This window comes from Equus quagga, chromosome 1 (genome assembly GCF_021613505.1).
Source record: "Equus quagga isolate Etosha38 chromosome 1, UCLA_HA_Equagga_1.0, whole genome shotgun sequence".
Classification (NCBI taxonomy): Eukaryota; Metazoa; Chordata; class Mammalia; order Perissodactyla; family Equidae; genus Equus; species Equus quagga.
The window spans coordinates 174,622,772-174,644,394 of record NC_060267.1 but is presented as its reverse complement, the minus strand read 5'-3'; the positions used below and the strand labels follow the sequence as shown (position 1 = coordinate 174,644,394).

At 39.9% G+C, this 21,623-nt stretch overlaps 2 protein-coding genes across 3 annotated transcripts in view; both read right to left on the bottom strand.

Annotated features, from left to right (window-relative positions):
- Window positions 1–4,128: 4,128 nt before the first annotated feature.
- RNF7 (ring finger protein 7) lies at window positions 4,129–10,469 on the bottom strand. 2 transcript variants are annotated; one of them, XM_046644173.1, is made up of 3 exons: window positions 10,214–10,469; window positions 6,737–6,784; window positions 4,129–5,149 (listed from the first exon to the last, which is right to left on the bottom strand). In XM_046644173.1, exons 1-3 carry the CDS (start codon window positions 10,379–10,381, stop codon window positions 5,093–5,095), a joined length of 273 nt encoding a protein of 90 aa, XP_046500129.1. In that variant the 5' UTR covers window positions 10,382–10,469; the 3' UTR covers window positions 4,129–5,092. The 2 variants fall into 2 exon arrangements, with proteins under 2 accessions (XP_046500129.1, XP_046500124.1); XM_046644168.1 differs by having other exon boundaries at window positions 4,135–5,149; window positions 10,207–10,462.
- Window positions 10,470–13,414: 2,945 nt separating this feature from the next.
- LOC124237099 (ribonuclease inhibitor-like) overlaps window positions 13,415–21,623 on the bottom strand; it is a 53,956-nt gene continuing 45,747 nt past the window's right edge. Inside the window, exons 10-11 of the mRNA XM_046656373.1 lie at window positions 15,682–15,794; window positions 13,415–14,863 (exon numbers count right to left, since the gene is read on the bottom strand). Of these exons, the coding sequence (XP_046512329.1) occupies window positions 14,828–14,863; window positions 15,682–15,794 (149 nt within the window). The 3' untranslated portion in view covers window positions 13,415–14,827. The remainder of the gene's footprint in view (window positions 14,864–15,681; window positions 15,795–21,623) is intronic.

Sequence of the window (21,623 nt, the reverse complement as noted above, 5' to 3'; positions counted from 1 at the left end):
AGATCTATACCGTTCAAGAAAGAAATGAAAGCTCCATATGCTATGGAGCACATACATACCATGTGTTGTTAAGTAAAACGGAAATAGGTTTTCATAATCCACACAGGAACTGGTCCTTGTAGCACACTGTCTACGCTGCAGGCGGATGTGTCTGCCCTGCTACTACCCAGGGCACTGCGCGTCTCTCAGCAGGTTCACTACAGCAGGGCTCACAGTTCTGCTCTAAGTCCAACGCTCCCTGACAGACCTCTCAGCCTCTGAAGACACAAAACTTATCTGTATTCAAACTCTTCCTATATTATGGCAAAGCCTCATATAGAGCAGGCAAGCAATAAATATTTTTATTATAAATGTACAATGTTATAAATATATAATTTCCCTAAGAGCAGAAAAGGCAGAGCAGGAGTTAGCATAGCAGAGGTTGATTTATAACTAAAGGCTAAGAATCACCACTGAAGAGTTACTGACGATTGTCCCCACCATGCAAAACTTGTTCCATACTATGTATTTTTTTGATTTATAAAGTCACACCCCGGGCAGTCTGGCAAGAATTCGGATTATTCTATTACACTAAAATTTTGATACAAAATAATTTAGTTGCATTTTTTAATATAAGTCCCAATAAATTTAAGTAGTAGGTAGCTCCTTAGAGTCTGGGATAAAATGCAAATGTCACAGAACATTTCGTGTGTATTGAAGTAGTTCCAAATCTTTAACTGAGATTTCCTCTGGGCAGCTGCTTCCCACTCTCCTCCCAGCCCTGTTCACCACAGACTTCGGGAACCATTGTGGGAGGGCCTACAACTGCTGATGGGAACGTGTTTTTCAGATACGTTGGGGTGGTTAAAAAAAAGGTTGAAAACCACTCTCCTAAAAACTCACGTTGGCAGTTCTTCACAGGTGTGGGTGCACACAAACATCGTAACTCTTACAAGAAGCATCACTGCAAACAAGACACCTTCTTAAGAGCCATTCTCTAATTAAGGCAGAGGTCAGCAGTGGCAGCAGTCATCTCAACAATGGCTGACATTTACTGAGCGCTTACTATGTTTCAGGCACTGTTCTAGGCAGTGACATGCAGTAATTCATAGCAACTGTTGAGGTAGATAATATTGTTATTCCCATTTTAGTTGAGGAAATACGCACAGAGAAGTTAAAGATTTTGTACAAGATCACACAGGTAGTAAATGAGAGTCAAGATTCCAGGTCAGGCTGAGTGACTCCAAAATTGCAGCTAAATGCACCCAGGGAAAGCGTGCTTGCAGCCAACCTAGGACAGGCAGGCTGTGTTCTAATCACCGACTCAGGCTCATCAAGTGCATAGATGAGAAAGCAGCAGGTTGACGGTAAAGCTTACTCCTGCTCTGAAAGGCTGGGAAAATTGAGGGCAGTAAAAAAAGGGTTAATTTTCTGAACTATATGGCTATCCCCCAAATCAAGTGGTTAAAAAATGTACCTCTATATTCATACCTGCAAGATTCCAACAAAATATTTCTAAGATGGAAAACCTAAAATTAAAACAAGAGCTCAACATTTACAAAACCTTTTTTTAATATAAAATCTGGAAATCATGCTGACCAAATGATTAGAAAAAATATAACAGGCAAGTCATTCAGGCCTCATTTCCATCCTTCACAAAAGCTCACAGTGCTACTAGTAATGTAACATGTTTACAACAATTAGCTTTTTCTTAGGAAATTTTTATGGAGTACACTTAGGAGTGCTTTACCCCATAACTAAAAGCACATTATTTTTAAAGTGTCACTTTTATTTAAAGGGGCTTCCAAAAATGACTAAATGAAATCGTAACAGTAGCTTAGCACGTGCTAGAAACTGTTCTGAGAATTTTACGTGGGTATTAATCCGCTTCGTCTTCAATCCTCACAAGATCTGGTGAGTGAGGTATTATTATGATTACCTACATTGTCCACGAGGAAACTGGGCTTTGGAGAGGTGAAGTAACGTGCTCAAGGTCACACAACAAATGACGGTGCTGTGGTTCCAAGCCAGGTGTCGCAGCTCTAAGTCTCAGCTGTCGGCCACTAGGCTGAGGATCAAAATGGAGAGAAGAAACTTTTCCCGTAAGACATACTTTGTTGAACAAAATCGAATCACGGCAGAAATGGAATGACATAAAGATGACAAAATAGGAACTTTCATGCAAACACTTCTCATGCGTTTTTTTATTCCATTCAAACGTTCAACGTAAAATAGCTTAAAATTAAATATATCTTTGTACTTTAATACCAATTTTCCTTATATTCAAATAAGTAGTATTTTTCCTTTAAATATTCTTTTGAACAAGGGCTTACTGAACAGTTTACAGTGACTGGCCTCTATGAACTCTACTTTCTAGGTTAGCAGCTACTCAAAAATCTGAACCTTTTATACCTTTTAGTTATTTTGTGTGTGTGTCATTTACGCTGTTTCTGGGAGACTGCTGCAACAAAGTATACACGGCAACTGCCTACTGGACAAGCACCTAGATTAGCGCCCCCGAAGAAACCAATACTACCTCTAAAGGGGATGTTTTGAAAATTTGGGATGGTCTCACACGATGAAACATAGTTCAGCATCCTGCATGACTTTTGAATATCCATTCACATTGTAGAAAAACCTGTTTATCTGAGCCTAGAACCTAACTTTTTCTTACATATACTTTTTTGCACAGCTTTAAAAATCCATGTAAGTTTCCAAATATGCAACTAATACGTAAACCAAAAGATTGTACGTTTTTTGTTCAGACCTTTTAAGAACAATCCACCATTTTGGGGGGGAAAAAGTCCTATCAATGGAAATACATGTTTCTGAGTCACAACAGTCTACACTGTTGCTGTCTACACGTAGTGATCTCTCTCTCTCTCTCACACACACACACACACACACACACACACACACACACATCAGCTCCCTTCATTGTGTCTTCTGGTGTAATTATGGCCAAGCATTTAGATACTGAAATACAAATGAAGTATAAATTACTTTCCTTTTACCTCTATTTTATATTACAATTAAATTATTAAATTCTATGTGTGGAAACGTATTTATGAATTTCACTTCAGGATAGCAAAGAGGATGTAATTTTTATAAAAAGGAAGTAATGGGTTTGATAAGGTGAGATTTATTCACTTGGCTATCAGCTGTCCAACTTGTACAGATGGAAAATTAAATAGCTAAAGGCGACAAACGTCTGTTTCCAACCCACTAGTACAATAAAATTCAAGTTTAGTCAAATGGAAAGGAAAACCTGTTCAGTTCCTAACTTTTGCGTTGAAACTCACAATGAAAGGCCCCAGCGTATTCTTTCCGATGAAACAGTACGTACTACTTTCAGACGGCTAGGCAGAGGAGCGCTATCACCCAGGACGGGCAGGGTCAGAGCTGCTTTGTCCCAGTCCCTCCTGCTCCTCTGCCCGCAATGCCCGTGTCCAACAGAAACAGAGCTTTGCTAGGTGGTGGGCCTGCAGTTCTGCTGTGTGGAAAATCAAAGTATTACCACCGTCCTCCACATTTCATTTACATACTGTCATACTGACTAAAATAACTCGACATTCTTACTGTTTCTCTCTTCACTGCAAAGCCAAATATTTGGCTCGCATTTTATGGATACAACTTTTTAAAAAGGTCAAAGGAAAAGCTGCCAAAATAGTTCACTGCACAACGATAAGCACATTCAAATGGTCAAACAGTTGTATACTGCAATTAATTTTCTCTGTAGACAACTGTGAAAGAATACACGAGCAAAAATTTCCAAAGAAATCTGATTAATAAATGGTACGCAATGTGACAGCATACACAATTCTAATTTTTATTCTAATTATTGTTTTGTTAACATTCTTTTATCTAGCCACATTCTTGAGATTTAAAAAGATTCATACTGGCAAACTGAAATTGCAGAAGTGGAATGGTCAAGATTTTAAGGTTTTAGTTTTTTAAATTTATAGCAGCAGCCTCTATTATGGAAAAATTCAAAACGAACTCGTGGCCCATAAATTATTACAAGGTAACCTCCACTAAGTGTAAATGAGTTTGATAAAATTTAATTATTTTCTCACACTTATATGTTTCTAGGTCATAAACTTTAAATTTTACTATTACCAAACAAGAGTATATGAATATTTTTTCAAATGAAATGAAAGCACTCACTTGACAAATTAGTTTATTAAATTTTAAGCTTGTGCATAAAATTGCAATAATGACAATTCAAATGAAGTAACAGAATAAACTATTTATTAAAACACCATGTGATAAACTTTCTGATCTAACGCTACAGTGGTAAACATTTTCCCCTCATTAACATTCCACCTAAAACAGTTAAATTACAACATAATCTGACCAGAACTTGAAAATACTTCTGTCCTTTACCACTCAGCGATTGAACAGTGAGGTGAGTGCAGATTCTGGGTTTTCTTGAGGAGTCAAAGGTGGAGAATGATATAACCTAATGACAATCGAAAGCCCATACACCCAAAGGTCAAATTTCATCTGTCCTGTGCACTGGTACAACCTTAAAATTCTCATTATATCAAATAAGGATTTAATGAATCACCCCCTCTTCGCCAAAAATAAATATTAGGACAAATTAAGGAGAAGAGTTGGGTTTTAAACTGCACTTTATTTGTTACTGTAACATTTTCTTCTTTTAACTGATCAACTGTAAGCATGCAAAAAATTCTCTTCTGAATGGAACTGCTTCCACAGCCCCTCAGCTATCAATAAGTAAATTATCAAAGTCATTCAATTTGTAGCTCTCTCCTCCTTTATAGCACTTCTAAGCAGTGTATATGACACATACCACAGAGGTAGGAAAGACCATCTTTAATAAATTATCTTCTTAATTGTAGACAATTTCTGAAAATAAAACTGACAAAACGCTAAACCATGCCTTTCATGAGTCCCATAGGACCACAGATCCATTTCCTCCCATTCCAAGAATCAGTCCCCTGGAATGTTCTAGCCTTTGTAGGGCACTTGATGACGAGATCCAACAGGGCTCCGAACAGCTACACTGAGAAGGCCTTCCAGCACTCTCATTTGCCAATTCTCTGGACCACCCAGTCCTGCTGGCAGAGAGGGCAGCGATTGTTCTGTTTCACCCACAGGGACATGCAGCAGTTGTGGAAGGAATGATTACACTCTCCCCAGACCACTGAAAGAAAACAAGAATATCTGACATTACATATTTCACTTTCAATTACTGAGCTCAGAATTATAGCTTATTTTGTGTTATGAATAATAATCATGGTTCATAATTCTGAATAAACATGGTTAATTGGTCAAAATAATTTTTTCTGTCTACAAAGAAATAGAAACTTACATGTGTAAATTACACTTAAGGGAGATAAGGCACTGTGCTTGGGAGACTCTCCATCACTGTTTTAGATTCTGCGGGTGATGTGGTGGCTCCCCAGTTCCTACATAGCTCCACATGCTGTCTTCCCGACGTTAGGAGATTAAAGGCTTGAGCCTTCCTTAGATCCTAGACTTTCTCAGTCATGCACTGATCTTGCAGATCTTTTCGGTTTTATTTTATTGAAAAATGTCCTCCTGATTTTTATTTACCGAAATATAGAGTTTCAAATGTTTTCAGTTCATAGCAGGTTATTACAAATAGATGACATGCTTCTATACATTATACTTGTACATCTACTGATTTGTTTCCTAGAAGTGGTGATGAACTGTTACGTCATCTATAAGCAGTGCGACTCTTCATGTAACAAACAGAATAAAATTTTCAAAGTGGCTGTGTGGAAAAAGAGGCCTCTCTGTGATCAAAGAAAGCTGGCCTATACCTCACATTCCCAAACTAATATTTTTTAAACAAACAGCATGAAAGAAAAATCTTAAACCAAGGGAAATCACCCACAATCTGAAATACAATCTCAAACATAAGCTTCATTTGTCCTTTGCTTGACCAGCTGAGCTCTATAACAGAATGATGACAGAAACAGAAAAAAAGGAGAAAAGAAAAAAGTCTTCTTATGAAAACTGGCTGTAGGGGTAGGAAGCAAGAGGGAATCATTCTAAGTGTTTCGAGTGGAAGACACAGGATTTGATCAAAACTGCTAAGAAGCTGTACGTAAACTACACAAAGTACAAAGTTAATCTTTTATTCTAGGAAAACTTTTAAACACCTATATATAGCAATCTAGAAGTGATGACCTCAAGAACTAGGACAAAAACTATTGAATTGCTTAAAAGATTTAGCCTAAGACAACTTTTGCAGTCCCAGACTCTAAGGAAAATTTATTAGATTTCTATATACAAACTACATTCCAAAAAAAAAAAATCTGGAGATTTAGAATCTTTTCTACCTTAGTTGAAAAGTTACAAACTGTATCATAAAAGAGTACTGAAAACTGAAATGCTTTATTGGAATAAAATCTTATGGAACTGACCTATAACAGCCAAAATTTAAATAATGTTTTGGCAAATTCTTTATTTTATAATTTTCTTAATAGAAGAGAATTATTATTTTTTTTTGATTATCAAAATGTTCACTGTGCCCATGTCAGGAACATATAAACAATTCTTCTTAATTACAGGCAATAAAAGGACTTGAAGATTAATTCCACTAAGGCTTTCTGAGAAACAACACATTTTATATTAACAATGGATCACTGCTTTACAGTTTATTTTTGTGTATTGATAAAGTCAATCTTAATTGCAAATTCAAACATCCCCACTGAGAGAAAACCTTTAGTTGAAAAAGCAAGAGAACGAAATTACAACATACCAACACAATCCTCCTGTTTGTTTTCAGCTTGACATCTAAGACAGGCATCTGAAAGTAAACAAACAGCAATCCTCATTCTGATGCTCTAAATGCAATTTTTAAAACCTAGATACTTCAAAGTCAAATAAAAGCCTAAATGGCTAGAGATGGAGAGAAAACACTCCTACTATTAATTTCTCATCTGAACATTGTTTAAAAATGAATAAAGTACAAGGCACTCCCACTAATTTATTTATGACCTGGGGCCATTTCACAAGGGTTACCGACCCTTTATTACAAGCTCTGAAGAAAAGATGTCCTGATGTTTATTTTCAAGACATCCTTTTAAATAAGCCATGCATATATACTGGTATTTGCTTATACATACATAAACTCTGGAAAGATTAATAATAAAGTTTACCTTGGAGGCCATGGAATGGGAAGGAATTTTCATTGCATTTTTTCCTAATTTTTGAATTATGTGACTGTATAATCTACATAAAAATTAAACAAAGAAACCCTCCTAAATACTAAGTTCTCTTTTTTTCCTTAAGAAAATGTTCCCTTTACAAATAAGTCTGAGCCCAAAGTATTTACCCAACAATGGCAAAGTATTTTAATAAAGTATTTGAGAGTAAATACTAGGAATGAGAACCTAAAGGATATGCTAGAAGTTTTCAAAAATCAGTCTGTATTACCATTGGATTGATGAAGGGGGTAACAGAACATTTTAGGGACCAATGTAATGGATTCATTCACTAGCTGGAAAAGGAGTCAAAGTTGGGTAAAAGGAAGTTCAAACCAACAGAAAAAAGTAGTTTTTAACATAAATTGGAGAAAAATACTTTGGTTAAACTAGCCCCACGGTGGAGCTGAAGTCTGCTTCTCTTCTTACCCCAGGCTCTGCTGCGGCATTTGTGTACTTCTCTCTGCATGCCCTGATCCTAAAAATCACACTGCCTCTCCAGTACGGATTAAAAACAACCACTGCCTCCGGAGGCTTTCTTCAATCCCACAATTACTGAGTATCCAGTCTGTGCAAGGAGTTATGCACTGCAGACACCAAAATGACCAAGTCTGGGTCCCTGGCTCACCAGCAAATGGGAGGTAGACCGGCAAACAACTGAATACCCTAAGGATTGTGATCTAACAGTGAAGACATGGCTCTGGTTCTGTGCAATGACAGAATGAGCATCTGTGATCCCAACTGCCTCTTTTACAAATTAGGAAAACAAGGGCCCCAGAACGTTATGTCAAATGTTTAAGTTAACATACAGCCATGAAGGTTACTCTGGCTCTTTAGAACTTGGCAGTACTAGCAAACCTATTCCCCTCTTCCTCATCAGCACTTGCTCACGGTGCCATCTGCTCCTTTCAGAATGAGGGGAGAAGAGTGGAAACCAAGGAAGAGAGAGTTAACCACATGGGAATGGGCTGACAGGTAAATTTTGGATCAAGAAGTCATAATACATCATTTAGGTGTATGAGATGAATTTCAACCATTATGAAATGGGATTAAGGTGACTCTTTTTGTAGAATCTAGAAATCTCTGAATTGTGCTTATAGTTTTGATTTGGATTATCAAAAACTGACTTAAATGGATGAAATACCTAAAGTTTCAGATAAAAGAAAAACATTTCTTTGGGGGATATTCCTAATATCTAAAAGAGCACTTTCTAAGGAGTATAGTAACAGTAACACCTTTTAGAAGGATGCTAGGGTAATGGGTGGGAAGTCTGAAAAACAAACTTGCTTCTGCAGTCACCTGACCACTAAGTGGATTTTCACACCTCATAAACAAAATACAAAGGTCTAGTCCAGAATACTTTCCTGAACCCAAAGTACAGCTGTTGTCCGTCTGCAACATTAATCCACAGTAGCAGAATATCTGCTATAATTAGAAAGTTAATGTGAGGCATTTATAGCTCATACTTTGACTTGCTTTAAATATCCCAGTAAAGTTTATTTGTTGCAAAATTTCAACCATTATTTTAAATTCTGCATTTCCACTTACTATTTTAAAATTTTTCTTTGGGGAGAAAAAGAAACATTCTTGCAAAAGACCAAAAGATTAAGTTGCCTGGAAAAGTTAAAAATGCCACCCATACTGGAAATTATGATTCTAGCTCTCAAGGGGAGAAATGAGGGGCTGCACTGCAGGCCAGTAAACAAGATGCTTTTAAAACCTAATATGCAAAATAAGTGCATCATGTCTGAAATCAAGCCCTTTCAAAAGTAAAAAATAAAAACTACTTGAATCCCATTGTGGTAAATTCTCTTTGAAACAAGCCTTTATGAATAAAAACCGAGAGCATACTAAAGAGTATAAATTGAGAAATCTTTCGATTCTGGTAGGTTTAAAATTTCATCCCTCGAGAAGTGAGAGAAATTCTCTTTTAGCTATTTTCTCCAATTCTCTCGTTTTGCAGAGCAAGACAAAGTTTTCGCACTACAGAAACGTCAGGTTTCTTCATCTACCCTCAAGAAACGACATTTAAGATACTCTCTCCGTGATTTTAAACGCCCCATTTCAAAACATAACTTGCATTTAAACAGCCCCTCTTTTTCAAGGTGGTCTGAAATCTTAAAACAGAAACCATATAAAAACATAGCGGGATAAAGCTGTTCTGAAAGGTTTCACTCAGTCCAATATTTTTATTCAAAATATCATAGAAAGAAATAAGACTTCTTTGTAAAAGGGGGTTCTCCATAAAGGCCTGACTCAGAGCAGGGCACTGTCTTCTGCAGGAAACGACGTCCTATGGTGCGGGCAGGCCAGGAAGGGGACGAAGATTTACGTTTTTGAATAAAGCGCTTCCATTCTTCAATTCCCACGAAACTTAAATATTCGTGAACTACCCTGTACCCTCTTCACGCCGAGCGAGTGCCATCTGACCCGTCTTGAATCATCCGGATTTAAAAGCCAGCAGAAGAGCAGCAGCTAATCCAAGAAGGCAATGGCTGGGAACGCTTTTCCTCCCTGCGCCTCTCAGGAGCCGGGCTGAGGGCGTGGTTTTGTGGAAGATGACTCCAGAGCATCACTTTGCTGAGACCAAACCCATTAACGTGCCCTGCTGAATCAGGGCCTTCACCCTGCCCTCTCTGCGGCGTGCTTTTAGAAGAGGGTGCCGGGGCTGGCCACACAAACCGAAGCGGTTCCTCCCAGCTCCCATCAAATCTCCCAGTTTTCTTTTCTTGATCACACCCATCACTACCTCCAATTACCTTCTTTAATTCCTCTGCTTACTGCCAAACGGGCAGTAACGCTCTCTACAGATCGCCAGCCCCCAGCGCTGGGCGCCTGGTGAACGACCCCACGGCCCCAGGGGGCGGCTGCACGGGCGTGGCCCCAGTCCCCTCGCGCCGGCACACGGCGCCCCCGCCCCCACTCCTCCAGGGAGGGGTCTCTCCGAGGCCTCGTCCGTCCCCCGCGCCCGGAGCCGGCCCCGCGGAGGCCGCAGCGCGGCCCGGGCCTCGCGTGCAGCGCTTACCCATCACCTGGACCCTGCAGATGGCGCACGTATCGCACTCCACGTCCCAGCTCCACATGGCCACCGCGTTCCACTTCTTGAGAGAGAACATTTTGTCGCCTCCCGACTTGGAGCCTGCGCTCCCCGAGTGCGAGGACAGGGTGCAGGGCTCCTCGCCGTCTTCCACGTCGGCCATGGCGGCGGCGCGGAGCCGGCCGCGAAGACGTTGGGTCGCGGGAGGCGGGCGGCTATGGCGGCTCCGAGGGGCCGCCCGACGGCCCACAGCGCCGCCCGCCGGCCCGCGGGGCCTACGACACGGGCTGCCCGCGATTGGCTGGCGCGGCCCAGTGACGTCACCGCACGGCAGCGCCGGCGCATCCCCGCCCCCCGCGCGCAGGCGCCGCCGGCAGGGCAAACGGCTGAGGGCTGAGGGTCGCGGGCCGCCCGGCGGCTCCGGGTGAAGGCGACGCGTCGCGTCGGGTAGTGTCACTCCCGGGCGAGCGGGCGCACTCTGCGCAGGAGCACGTGTCCTGCTTTAGCCTTCAGGAGACTCACCGCTCTCATAAATTATCTTGTTAATGTATTCGTTTGTCTCGTCCCTCCCAAAGGTAAACCCCATCAGAGCGGGAACCACGTCTTTATCACCACTTTATCCTCGGTATCTGAAAAATGCCTGGCCTCGGGGGCGCACTTATTTGTTGAGTGAATCTTCTAGAAATCCGCTTCAGTGGTTCGCAAACTTTTTGGTCTCAGGACCCCTTCACACTAAAACATTCTTAGGACCTTAAAGAACTTTTATGTTATATATTATGTATTTATATATATATATCCTATATATATGTATAATTTAAAGGAAAACTTAAAATGGAGGAAAAATTTAAAACGTGTTCGTTTAAAAATAATAGTAATCATCCAATTACAAGTCATTATTAGAACAGTAACGTCACGTATCGTGGAACTTCTGGAAAACTCCACTGTACACTCGTATGAGAGAGTGGAAAGAAACAGCTCTGAATTATGCAAACAGTTTTGACCTCCTTGGTCAAGGCTCGCAGGAACCCTGGGGACCATACTGAGCACCTCTGATCTAGTTTAACCTTCTCCTTTTATATGTAGGAGTAATGGCGTCCAGTAAAGAGCACACTGCTATTAGGTGGAGGTTACAGTGTTTTGAGGCCAGGGTTGTTCTTTTCCTAGCCCAGTGTCAGATTTCCTATTATATTTTCTCAAGCAAAGCAGACAACATCTCCATTTAGAAGACGAGAAAACTGAGGCACGGAGAGCCTAAGGAGATGCCCGATTACCGCCGCCACCTAGTGGTGGACACCTGCTGTGTCAGATTCGGAATTCAGAGCCTCCCGTCTCTTCTTACCGGGCCTCGGCATCCCCTCATCTCCTGATGCCAGGCCCTGTGCCTGGAGGGGCCAACCAAACTCAAGGAGTCTGGCAGAGGAGACAAGGATGCTTAAATGTGTTTGTTACTAGTGCCGTGGAGTCGATTCTGACTCCTAATGACCGTGTGCGCAGCAGAGCGGAACCTGCCCAGTCTTTTGCGCCTCTCACCTTCCGGAGCTGTATCAGACAATGCTCCGCTGCCGTACACAGGGTTTTCACAGCCAGTTTTTTTGGAAGTGTGTGGTCAGGTCCTTCTTCCTGGCATAAATGTGTAAAAATATAAATATGGACACAGGGTCACATTTGACTAGATGCTAATGTGTGCTGTCTGTCGAATGGTGTGTTAAATGCTGTGAGGGACAGAGACATTCCTGAGGACTGACGCAGTGAGGGAGAGCCTTATGGAAGAGGTGAAGTTTGAACTCCGGGGGAGATGGGAGGTCCTGGAGGCCAGGAAATGAGTGAAGAAAGCAAAGCTCTACGAGCTGTCAGCCAGCGCAGAGCAGTAGCAGTGGTGGCGGATGTGAATCTGACCACGCTAACTTTGTGAGCCAGACAGAAATGCCAATAAACAAACCCAGCTGAACCATACAGAACACATGTTTTGTTTGTATTAAGTGACCACACATCTGACTAGAGATGGCTCCACATGCTAGACGGCTAATAAAGAAAGAAGGCAGGTACCAGATGAGGATAAAATGCACCCAGTTGGTGGGAACCGGGCTGTTTGAAAGAGAAAGGGAAGAGAACTCAGAAGAAAGGCTAGAGGATGGTTAAGAGCGAGGAATGGTACCTGCCCCGGCGGAGTATGAACCTCATCACCTTGCCCCTGGATTATTGTGTGCTCACTTCCTTCCTGTCTCTCCTCCCCGGTCTAACTGCCTTTCAATCTAACGTGCCTGTTTAATTTTTCTCTACCTCCTTTTCCACCTGGCACTCTCTTGCTTAGAATGTTCCATGGCTCCGCATTATCATCAGAACAAAATCTCAGTGACCCAGTTGGTCATTTAAATCCTGCCACAATATGGCCTCAACCTACTTTTCTAGTGTCTTTCCCAAACACTCCTCTCCGAGATCCTCATCAAATTGGTCTGCTCAGTCATCCAAACACAGCCTGCTCTGTATTTTTTGTTTTTTTCTCACATTTTAGCATTTCTGAAATTGCCCTCCGCACTTAGGAAAAACTTACTCATCTTTGTGTTCTCACCGACCATTCTTTGTCACCATTTATTCATGTCCTTCCAGGAAATCATAGCACATCTCTCTTTTGGCACCAGGTCACATAGCAACTAAAAAATGCTGCTACTGATGTTTATCAAACAATTTTAAGTTTTTTCTAATTGACAGCTCGTAAATGATAAAAACATTAAAATAGTAAAATGAGTATATAATGAAAAAAAAAGCAAGTACTGTTAATGGACTCTCCAGAAATTCCTATATATGTAGAAGCAGACACATAGTACATCAGCTCATTAAAAAAATTTTTAATTTTGGTAAAATACACATAACATGAAGTTTGCCATCCTAGCCATTTTTAAGTGTACAGTTCAATAGTATTAAGTACATTCACATTGTTAACACAACCAATCTCCAGAACTTTTTCGTCTTCCAAAACTGAAACTCTATACCCTTTAAACAACTCTCCATTTCCCTCTCCTCTTCCCCTGGCATCCACCATCCTACTTTCTGTTTCTGAGTTTGACTACTCTCAATAGCTCATATAAGTGGAATCAAACAGTATTAGTCTTTTTGTGACTGGTTTATTTCACTTAGCATGATGTCCTGAAGGTTCATCCATGTTGTAGCATGTGTCAGAATTTCCTTCCTTTTTAAAGCTGAATAATATTCCATTGTATATATAGACCATATTTTGTTTATCCATTCATTTGGGTTGCTTCCACCTTTGACTATTGTGCATAATGCTGCTATGAACATAGATATACAAATAGCTCTTCAAGATCCCGCTTTCAATTCTTTTGTGTGTATACTCAGAAGTGAAATTGCTGGCTCATATTACATCACTTCACTTTTAATATGAGTTTTTCACATATACTATTCTCTAGACTGCTCTTTTTGTTTAACAGTATTACTTTGTCTTTCTGTATAAGCATTTACATATCTACATTATTCCTCTTGATGGCTGCATAGTATTCCACCACATATATTTCCTGTGATTTGTTTCCCTGAGAATCCTCTGAGAACGTTTAGTTGTTTCCAGTGTATAATAAACAGTGCCTCAGTGAATATCCTCATGTATATTTCTTTGCACAGTGTGAGAGTGTATCTGTAAAATAAATTTCTAGAAGTAGAATACCTGGGTCAAAAGCTATGTATTTTTCATTTTGATAGACATGGCCAAAAGACCCCTGAAGAGAAACAGGTTTTACACTCTCACCCAGTGGATGTCAGTGGCAAATTTCCATTTTTTTTCCAAATTTTTTTTTAAAATCAGGAATAATTTCTCAGGAGGCCTCAGACATTGGATATTTAAATTCTGGAGATTTGCTAAATTGATCTCACTACTCTATAGCCTTTGTTACCCTCGATAATGACTTATATTATTTCAACTCTTATGCTCTATTATTGTTTACTTTTAATGTGTGACGATCTTGTCTTCCTAGCTAGATGCTAAGATCCTCAAGAGGACACATAATTTACTATACCCATCCCCACCCCCACAGTTAGTTTGGTTCCATGAACTTGCCAGTGCTTGTTACATTTGTACATAGAATGAATGACATTTTTTTTTTTACTTCAAAATACAGAGGTCCTAAGTCTTCATCTTTTTTTCTTTACTATTTTTCTTGTGTAGCTGTGCTAAGAGAAATAACTGGAATCACTCAATTCTAACATCAACAATAATAACAGCAATAATCAGAGACACTAATATTTATTTGTGAGCATGTACTATGAAACAAGTATTGACCTAAAATGCTTGCCATGTGTCCTCTCATTCAATGCTAACCAAATGAGATAGATGCTATTCTTATCTGTATCTTATATAAAGGGAAAGTGAGGCACAATGAGGTTAATTGACTTGCCCAAAGTCACACACTTGGAAAGCAGCTGGTTTCCACAAAGAATTCTTGTTCATCTAACTCCCCAGTCCGTGCTTTTCATTCCTGCACCGTATTGTCCTGGCATATAAAATTCAAGTAATCCAATTTATCATCCATATATAGATTAACCACACTTCCTCCATTTCTGTCTGACATCTTCATGAGGGGTATGGTGATCAGAAGTTTCCTTATTTGGAGGAGATCCCCATTTGGAGGGATGCTGTCTTTTAGAAAGTGGTTATTATTTCCAAACATTACTATTGTTCCCAACTATAGATATATTTATGAAAGAAGATTCTTTCTGTCTTAGATAAAGAACATGACTTCCTTCAAATCATAAATTTCACATGTACAAGAGAAGAAGCCCCAGAAGAGAATCCCACCCATTTTCTCTAAGGCCTACTTGTGAAATTCACATTTTAGAAGTTGACAAGCACGATAGGATTAACACTACTTTGAATTTTCATAAAATTGTTTTGTCAAATTTTAGAACTTGAAAGGGGCTTGGTTACAGTGAAAAATATTATTATAGAACAAGCAATATCTTTCTAGGCATGTCTGGTTGGCCATAGAAATAGATGGCATCCATACTCAGTTTTTAACCTGTGAAATAGTTAACAGTAAATCATAAATTAAAAAAAGAGAGTAGTACTCAATAGAGAGTAAACATACGTAAATCATTACCCCCTAAGAGGCAGCACATGCTTCATAAAGAGCTCAGGTAAATTCACCATTTCAGCTCCACAATGGGCCACTAGGAACCAAGATTTGCTGGGAGGGTGAGGGAGTTGGAGAAGAGGCAGGGTTTGCACTAATATTTGAGGGAACTATGTTGTTCCCTTATTTCTTGTCCTTAGGTACAGTCATCATCCATCAGAATGGAACCATGGTTTAGGAGACTGTTACCTAGAACCCAAATTCTCATGATTTTATCAAGTGCAAAATCTGCTGTGAGGGCAGCCTCTACCCCAGCAGCACGCCCAGGCTCCATACAGCGCCCCCAATGGCTACTACTGTCTGATACAGACATCCAAGAACATACCTTTTTCTTCTTTTTACGGGTAATATTAGATTTCTTGCTATTTTTCCAAATAGATCGGAAGGTGTCTGAGGAGATCTGAGGAGTGACTGTAAGTTTTAAGACTGGCAGTTTACCTGAGAGGAGAAGAGCACAAGAGAATGTGGGCAGGATATCTCACAGCCCCATTTGACGGACTGGGTCTCAGGCTTCTGAGAGGGGCAGTCTCCCACATTCTTATTAACTGGGCAATAATTAATAACTAAATTTCCTCTCACCTAATACCTTTCCCTGTATCTTCTTGATGTGAGTGATCATAACAATTAGCTCATTTCTGTAATAACTTCTTATGCTAGTCCTTTCTTTTCCATTCTGTTAAAAAAAGGAACAACAGGCCCCAAATTGAGTCACTTGTGCTAAACCTCAGGACAGCAACCACAAGTTAATACCTAATCTAATTGTAGTTCAGCCTCTCCCACGAGTGGAATTTTAAGCCAATCAGTCTGGAATTTCCTCATCAACACTAATGAGGTATGCTGCTCGATTCATAACTGTTTAATAAAGCCAATTAGATTTCCAGATTTACTCAGTTGAATTCTCTCTCTAGTCCCCAGGCCATGGAGCAGCATTTCATTTCTTCCTCTCTCTTGCTCCTACCCATTTAAAAAAAAAAAAATCTTTATTGACATATCATTCACATACCTTAAAGTTCGTCTATATAAAGGGTCCAATTCAATGATTTTTAGTATGTTTCAGAATTCTCAATTGAATTTTGTTTTTGAACAGTTCTCACTGCCCTGTCTCTTAGCTGGATGACACAGCAGCCTTCTAACTATTCCTCCTAACGCCGGGCTTCCCCAACCCCAAATCCATCCTGGACTCTGTTTCCACATTAATCATCTGAAAGCAAAATTCTGATCTTGTCATTCATCAGCTCTAATCCTGTTATTGGCTCTCCATCTTTAGTGGACATCTCTTGTTTTTGCTTGCGCAGCTTCCACTTTAGCTTCTTTCTGGAACAGAACCTTGAGTTTCCTTTGGGGTCCCACTTCAAGGATGGGCACATAATCTGGGACTGGACGATTAGTGTATTCTCTCTGGCACAGTGATTGGTTAATGTGACTTGGGCACGAGTCCCATGTTTCGTGTGACTCATGATGGTCCAGTGAAATCAGGAGAAAGACTCTTTCTTCAGCTTAACCACTTTCAACTCATTCAGCTGTTTTTCATGGTGTTTATTGCCTTACTTCAAAGTGCTTATTATATTATTTCTCGATGTTTCCATTTGAAATTTTACATATTTGCTGTTGTCACTTCCTCTCGCCAAACCTTCCAGTGGAGATATATCACAATTTTTAGTTAAGTCAGCACTTGTTGTATTCACTGGTATGGTCATATATATTTTGTTCACAACGTTTCTTCTTAAGTTTATTTTGCTTTAGTTAATAATTGCCTTGTTTTTTTCATTTGCATAGTTTTCTGTGTACCTATTCAAAATATTTTCCCCAAAATTCTTTTGTTTCTCATACACCTATCAGTATTTCTTTCAAAATCCTTAAGTATTTCTAATGCTCAATTAATGCAGTTTTTACCCCGGTATTCCCCCTTTCCAAAGTCTTCTTCCATTTTTCTGCTCTGACCCTCAATCATCATCTGGGACTCCCTTTTCTACTTTTTTGTATTGGTCCTCCTAATTTCTGGGTTCTGCATTCTTTGTGGTTTATTCTCTCGTTTTGCTCATGCCTGTTCTCTGGAAGTTTCCTAAGAATGGATGCAGAGGAAGTACAGAGTTTGGGTTCTCGAGTAGTAAAAACATCTTCGTTTATCCTCACACTTGGTCAGAAGTTGGGAATGTAGAGTTCTCAGGGAGTTGTCATGGAGATGCTGCAGGGCCTCCAGCATCCAGCTGGGAAGTCTGATGTCCTTCCCATTTCCAGTCCTTTGCATGCAATTTTTCATTTTCTTTTTCTTTTACTAAGTTGTTAGGATCGCCCCTTTATTCCTAGTGCTCTAAATGCCATGATGATAGACCTTTTATCATTTGCTGTGCTGGGCACTCAATGGGCTCTTTCAGTATGCAGATTTATGTCCCTTGGTTCTGAGAAAGTTCTTGATTTATTCCTTTGATAATGCCTCTTCCCACTTTTCTCTCTTGCTGAAACTATGACTTAGACATGGGTGCTCTTAGACTGATCCTCTCTCATATTTTCTCATCAGCTTTTCGTCTCCCTATCTTTTGTTCTACTTTCTGAAGAATTTCATGACTTCGTATTTCAACATTTGTTCTGAAATTTTTATTCTGGCTATCATTTCTACTTTCCAAGAAGTTTTTCTTATTTTCTAATTACTATTCTTTTTTCATAGCATCCTGTTCTTATTTTACAGATGCATTATCTTCTATTTCACTGAGGGTGTTATAACTAATTTCTTTTTTTAATTTTTGGCATTGTCTCTGCATCTTCAGGGCTTGTTTTTTCCTCTCTGTTTCAGGTTTGGTTTCCTGTGTTGGAGACTTGCCTCAGTTGTCTAGAGATTCTCGGGTTTCTGTTCACAGTGAAGCATGAGGCATCGAAAGGCTGATGGGAAGCTCTTGTGTGTGTGCATGGCTTGCCTACCTGCCAGGCTTCTTTGAATGGTGAGGGGGTGGCCAGCTGTCAGCATCTGGAGTTCCTTCTCTAAGGCTGTTCAGTTTCTCATAGAATACCCCAGTCTTCTACATGGCTATCAGCCTTCTGGAAGCAGGGCAGACAAAGAAGCCTTGGGTAATGGTAAAGGCGGAGTCCCACCTATTCGGTGTGTAGAATTTTCCTTAATCCTCCTCTTTCCAGCTTCTTACCACACCCTCATTGCTGGATGTCCTAGGTCTGCTGAAAGGCTCTGTTTAATTTTTCCAGAGAAACTCCCTAACTGGTCTCCCTGCTTCTGCCCTTGCCTTCAATCTCTTTTCAACATAGAGCTGGAGGGATCCTGTTAAAATGTGGGTCACATCAGGTCCCTCCTCTGCTTAAAATTCTCAAATGCCTTTCTATCTCAAGAGAGTTAAAAACGAAAGTCCTCATAATTGTCTAGAAGGGCCCCTGCCCTCTGTGCTTACTTGTTGGACTTTTTATGCTATTCCTCTCCCATTCTCTCTCGCCCCATCTCAGCCACGCTGGCCTCTGGACTGGCGCTAGAACACAGTAGGTAGGCTCCTGCTTTAAGGCCTTTGCACTTGCTGTTCCGTTTACCTGAGATGCTGGTCCCCCAGACAGCTACACGGCTTGCTCCTCGCTCTTTCTGGTCTTCACTCAAATGTCCCTTTTTAGTATAGCCTTCTCTTGCTGCCTGAACTAAAATTGCAACCCCTGCCCCCGACACTCTATCTCCTTTTCTTGCTTTGTTTTTCCCTTAAGTATGATCCCCATCTGCTGTACAATAGTATATATTTCACTTCTTTTTGTCGTTGTTGGTTTACTGTCTGTCATCCTCCACTAGGACGTAAGCTCCAAAAGGGCAGGAATTCATTGCTCAACTCACCAGTGTCGAGAACAAGGCCTGGCACACAACAGGCATTTAAGAAATGTATGTTGAAGGAAACAAATAAGTAAAGAATGAATAAATGAAATGACCCGGAAGTATTCTGAGGTTTTTTTATTAGTTAAAAAGCAACCCTGTCAGATGTGGATAGCAGTTTGTCTCTTTTTTAACTTTTTCTTTAAGACGTGAGGTTGATGATGTTTCCGAGGAAGCTTTCACTGTGTGTGTTCCATCATTGCATTAAGGACTCCTTGGTAAATAAATGACCTTAGGCTGTTAACTTGAATTTCATGAAAGAAGTGGAATTAGAATTAGAAGTTAGCTTATTCACTTGTAAATGATAAGAACCCAGAAGCAATCAAAAGAAGAAGATTAGTTCTATGAGCAGTGATATTTCTAATTGCTTTTAATGTTTAAAATGATGCCATTAGAGCTAAATGGCAAGACTTTCCCTATGGAATCCAACCGGTTAACCCAGTTTTGAGGAGTCTTTCTTGGTGTTGAAAGTAACAGTCTGATTGAAAGTTTCCATCAGAAACATGCCATAATTATTTTGGTTCAGAAGGTGGATGCATTAAAGCTACTCATGATATATACATCTGGAAAAGTCCACTTTCTTCTACTATAAATTACTTTTTTTTTATTAATGTTATGATAGATTACAACCTTGTGAGATTTCAGTTGTACATTTTTGTTAGTCATGTTGTGGGTACACCTCTTCCCCCTTTGTGCCCTCCCCCCGCCCCCTCTTTTCCCTGGTGACCACCGATCAGATCTCCTTATCAATATACTAACTTCCACCTATGAGTGGAGTCATATAGAGTTCGTCTTTCTCTGACTGGCTTATTTCGCTTAACATAATACCCTCGAGGTCCATCCACGTTGCTGCGAATGGGCCAATTTTGTCTTTTTTTTATGGCTGAGTAGTATTCCATTGTGTATATATACCATATCTTCTTTATCCAATCATCAGTTTCTGGGCATGTAGGTTGGTTCCACGTCTTGGCTATTGTAAATAATGCTGCGATGAACATAGGGGTGCAAGGGACTCTTGGGATTTCTGATTTCAGGTTCTTAGGATAGATACCCAGTAATGGGATGGCTGGGTCATATGGTATTTCTATTTTTAACTTTTTGAGAAATCTCCATACTGTTTTCCATAGTGGCTGTACCAGTTTGCATTCCCACCAACAGTGTATGAGGGTTCCTTTTTCACCACATCCTCTCCAACATTTGTCACTCTTGGTTTTGGATGTTTTGCCAATCTAACGGGTGTAAGGTGATATCTTAGTGTAGTTTTGATTTGCATTTCCCTGATGATTAGCGATGATGAACATCTTTTCATGTGTCTATTGGCCATATTTATATCTTCTTTTGAGAAATGTCTGTTCATGTCCTCTGCCCATTTTTTGATCGGGTTGTTTGTTTTTTTGTTGTTAAGCCGTGTGAGTTCTTTGTATGTTATGGAGATTAACCCTTTGTTGGATAAGTGGCTTGTAAATATTTTTTCCCAATTAGTGAGCTGTTTTTTTATTTCAATCCTGTTTTCCCTTGCCTTGAAGAAGCTCTTTAGTCTGATGAAGTCCCATTTGTTTATTCTTTCTATTGTTTCCCTCAACTGAGGAGTTTATAAATTACTTTTTAACGCTATTTAAATGAATATCTATATTTTCAGGTGGGTATTTCACAATTATCTTCCCATTTACGCAAATTGAACCATTTATTAAGCAAGCACCATGTATGCAGCTCTAAATGTGTACTTGATGATAAGCATTTTCCATGAAATCATCTGAGACTGTCCACCATTAGCACTCACTATAGTAATGGTCAGAAGGTTGCCTGCAGCTTTCTATGTTGTCTGCTCAGCAGATAGTGAAAAAGTTACTACAGTGCCAAGAAAAACCTAAAGAAATCATTAACCTGCTTTCAGTTTATCGAGCTTAAATTAAAGTTAAATTTGAATTAATTTTAACAGAATAATTCTGTTGAATTTGAATTCAACTCAAATGGACTAGGAAGTTGATGTTCTATCTCTCTAAAATAAAGGGATAATTTTAAAATCTTGAAATCATTTGATTGGCCAGCAGAAACGGTAATACGATAGTTTTAGTTTAAAAATGGCAATGTAGGGGCCGGCCCCGTGGCCGAGTGGTTAAGTTCCTGCGCTGTGCTTCGGCGACTGAGGGTTTCGCCAGTTCGGATCCCAGGTGCAGACATGGCACCGCTCATCAAGCAATGCTGAGGTGGCATCCCACATGCCACAACTTGAAGGACCCACAACTAAAAAAAATATGCAACTATGTACTGGGGGAGGTTTGGGGAGAAAAAAAAGAAAAGTAAAATTTATAAAAATGGCAATGCAATAGACAGTAATATTGTAATTCTTTTCTCTAAACCTGCCAGTGTTAAAAAAAAAAAATCCAATCTAAAATTATGCCATGTCTCTAAGA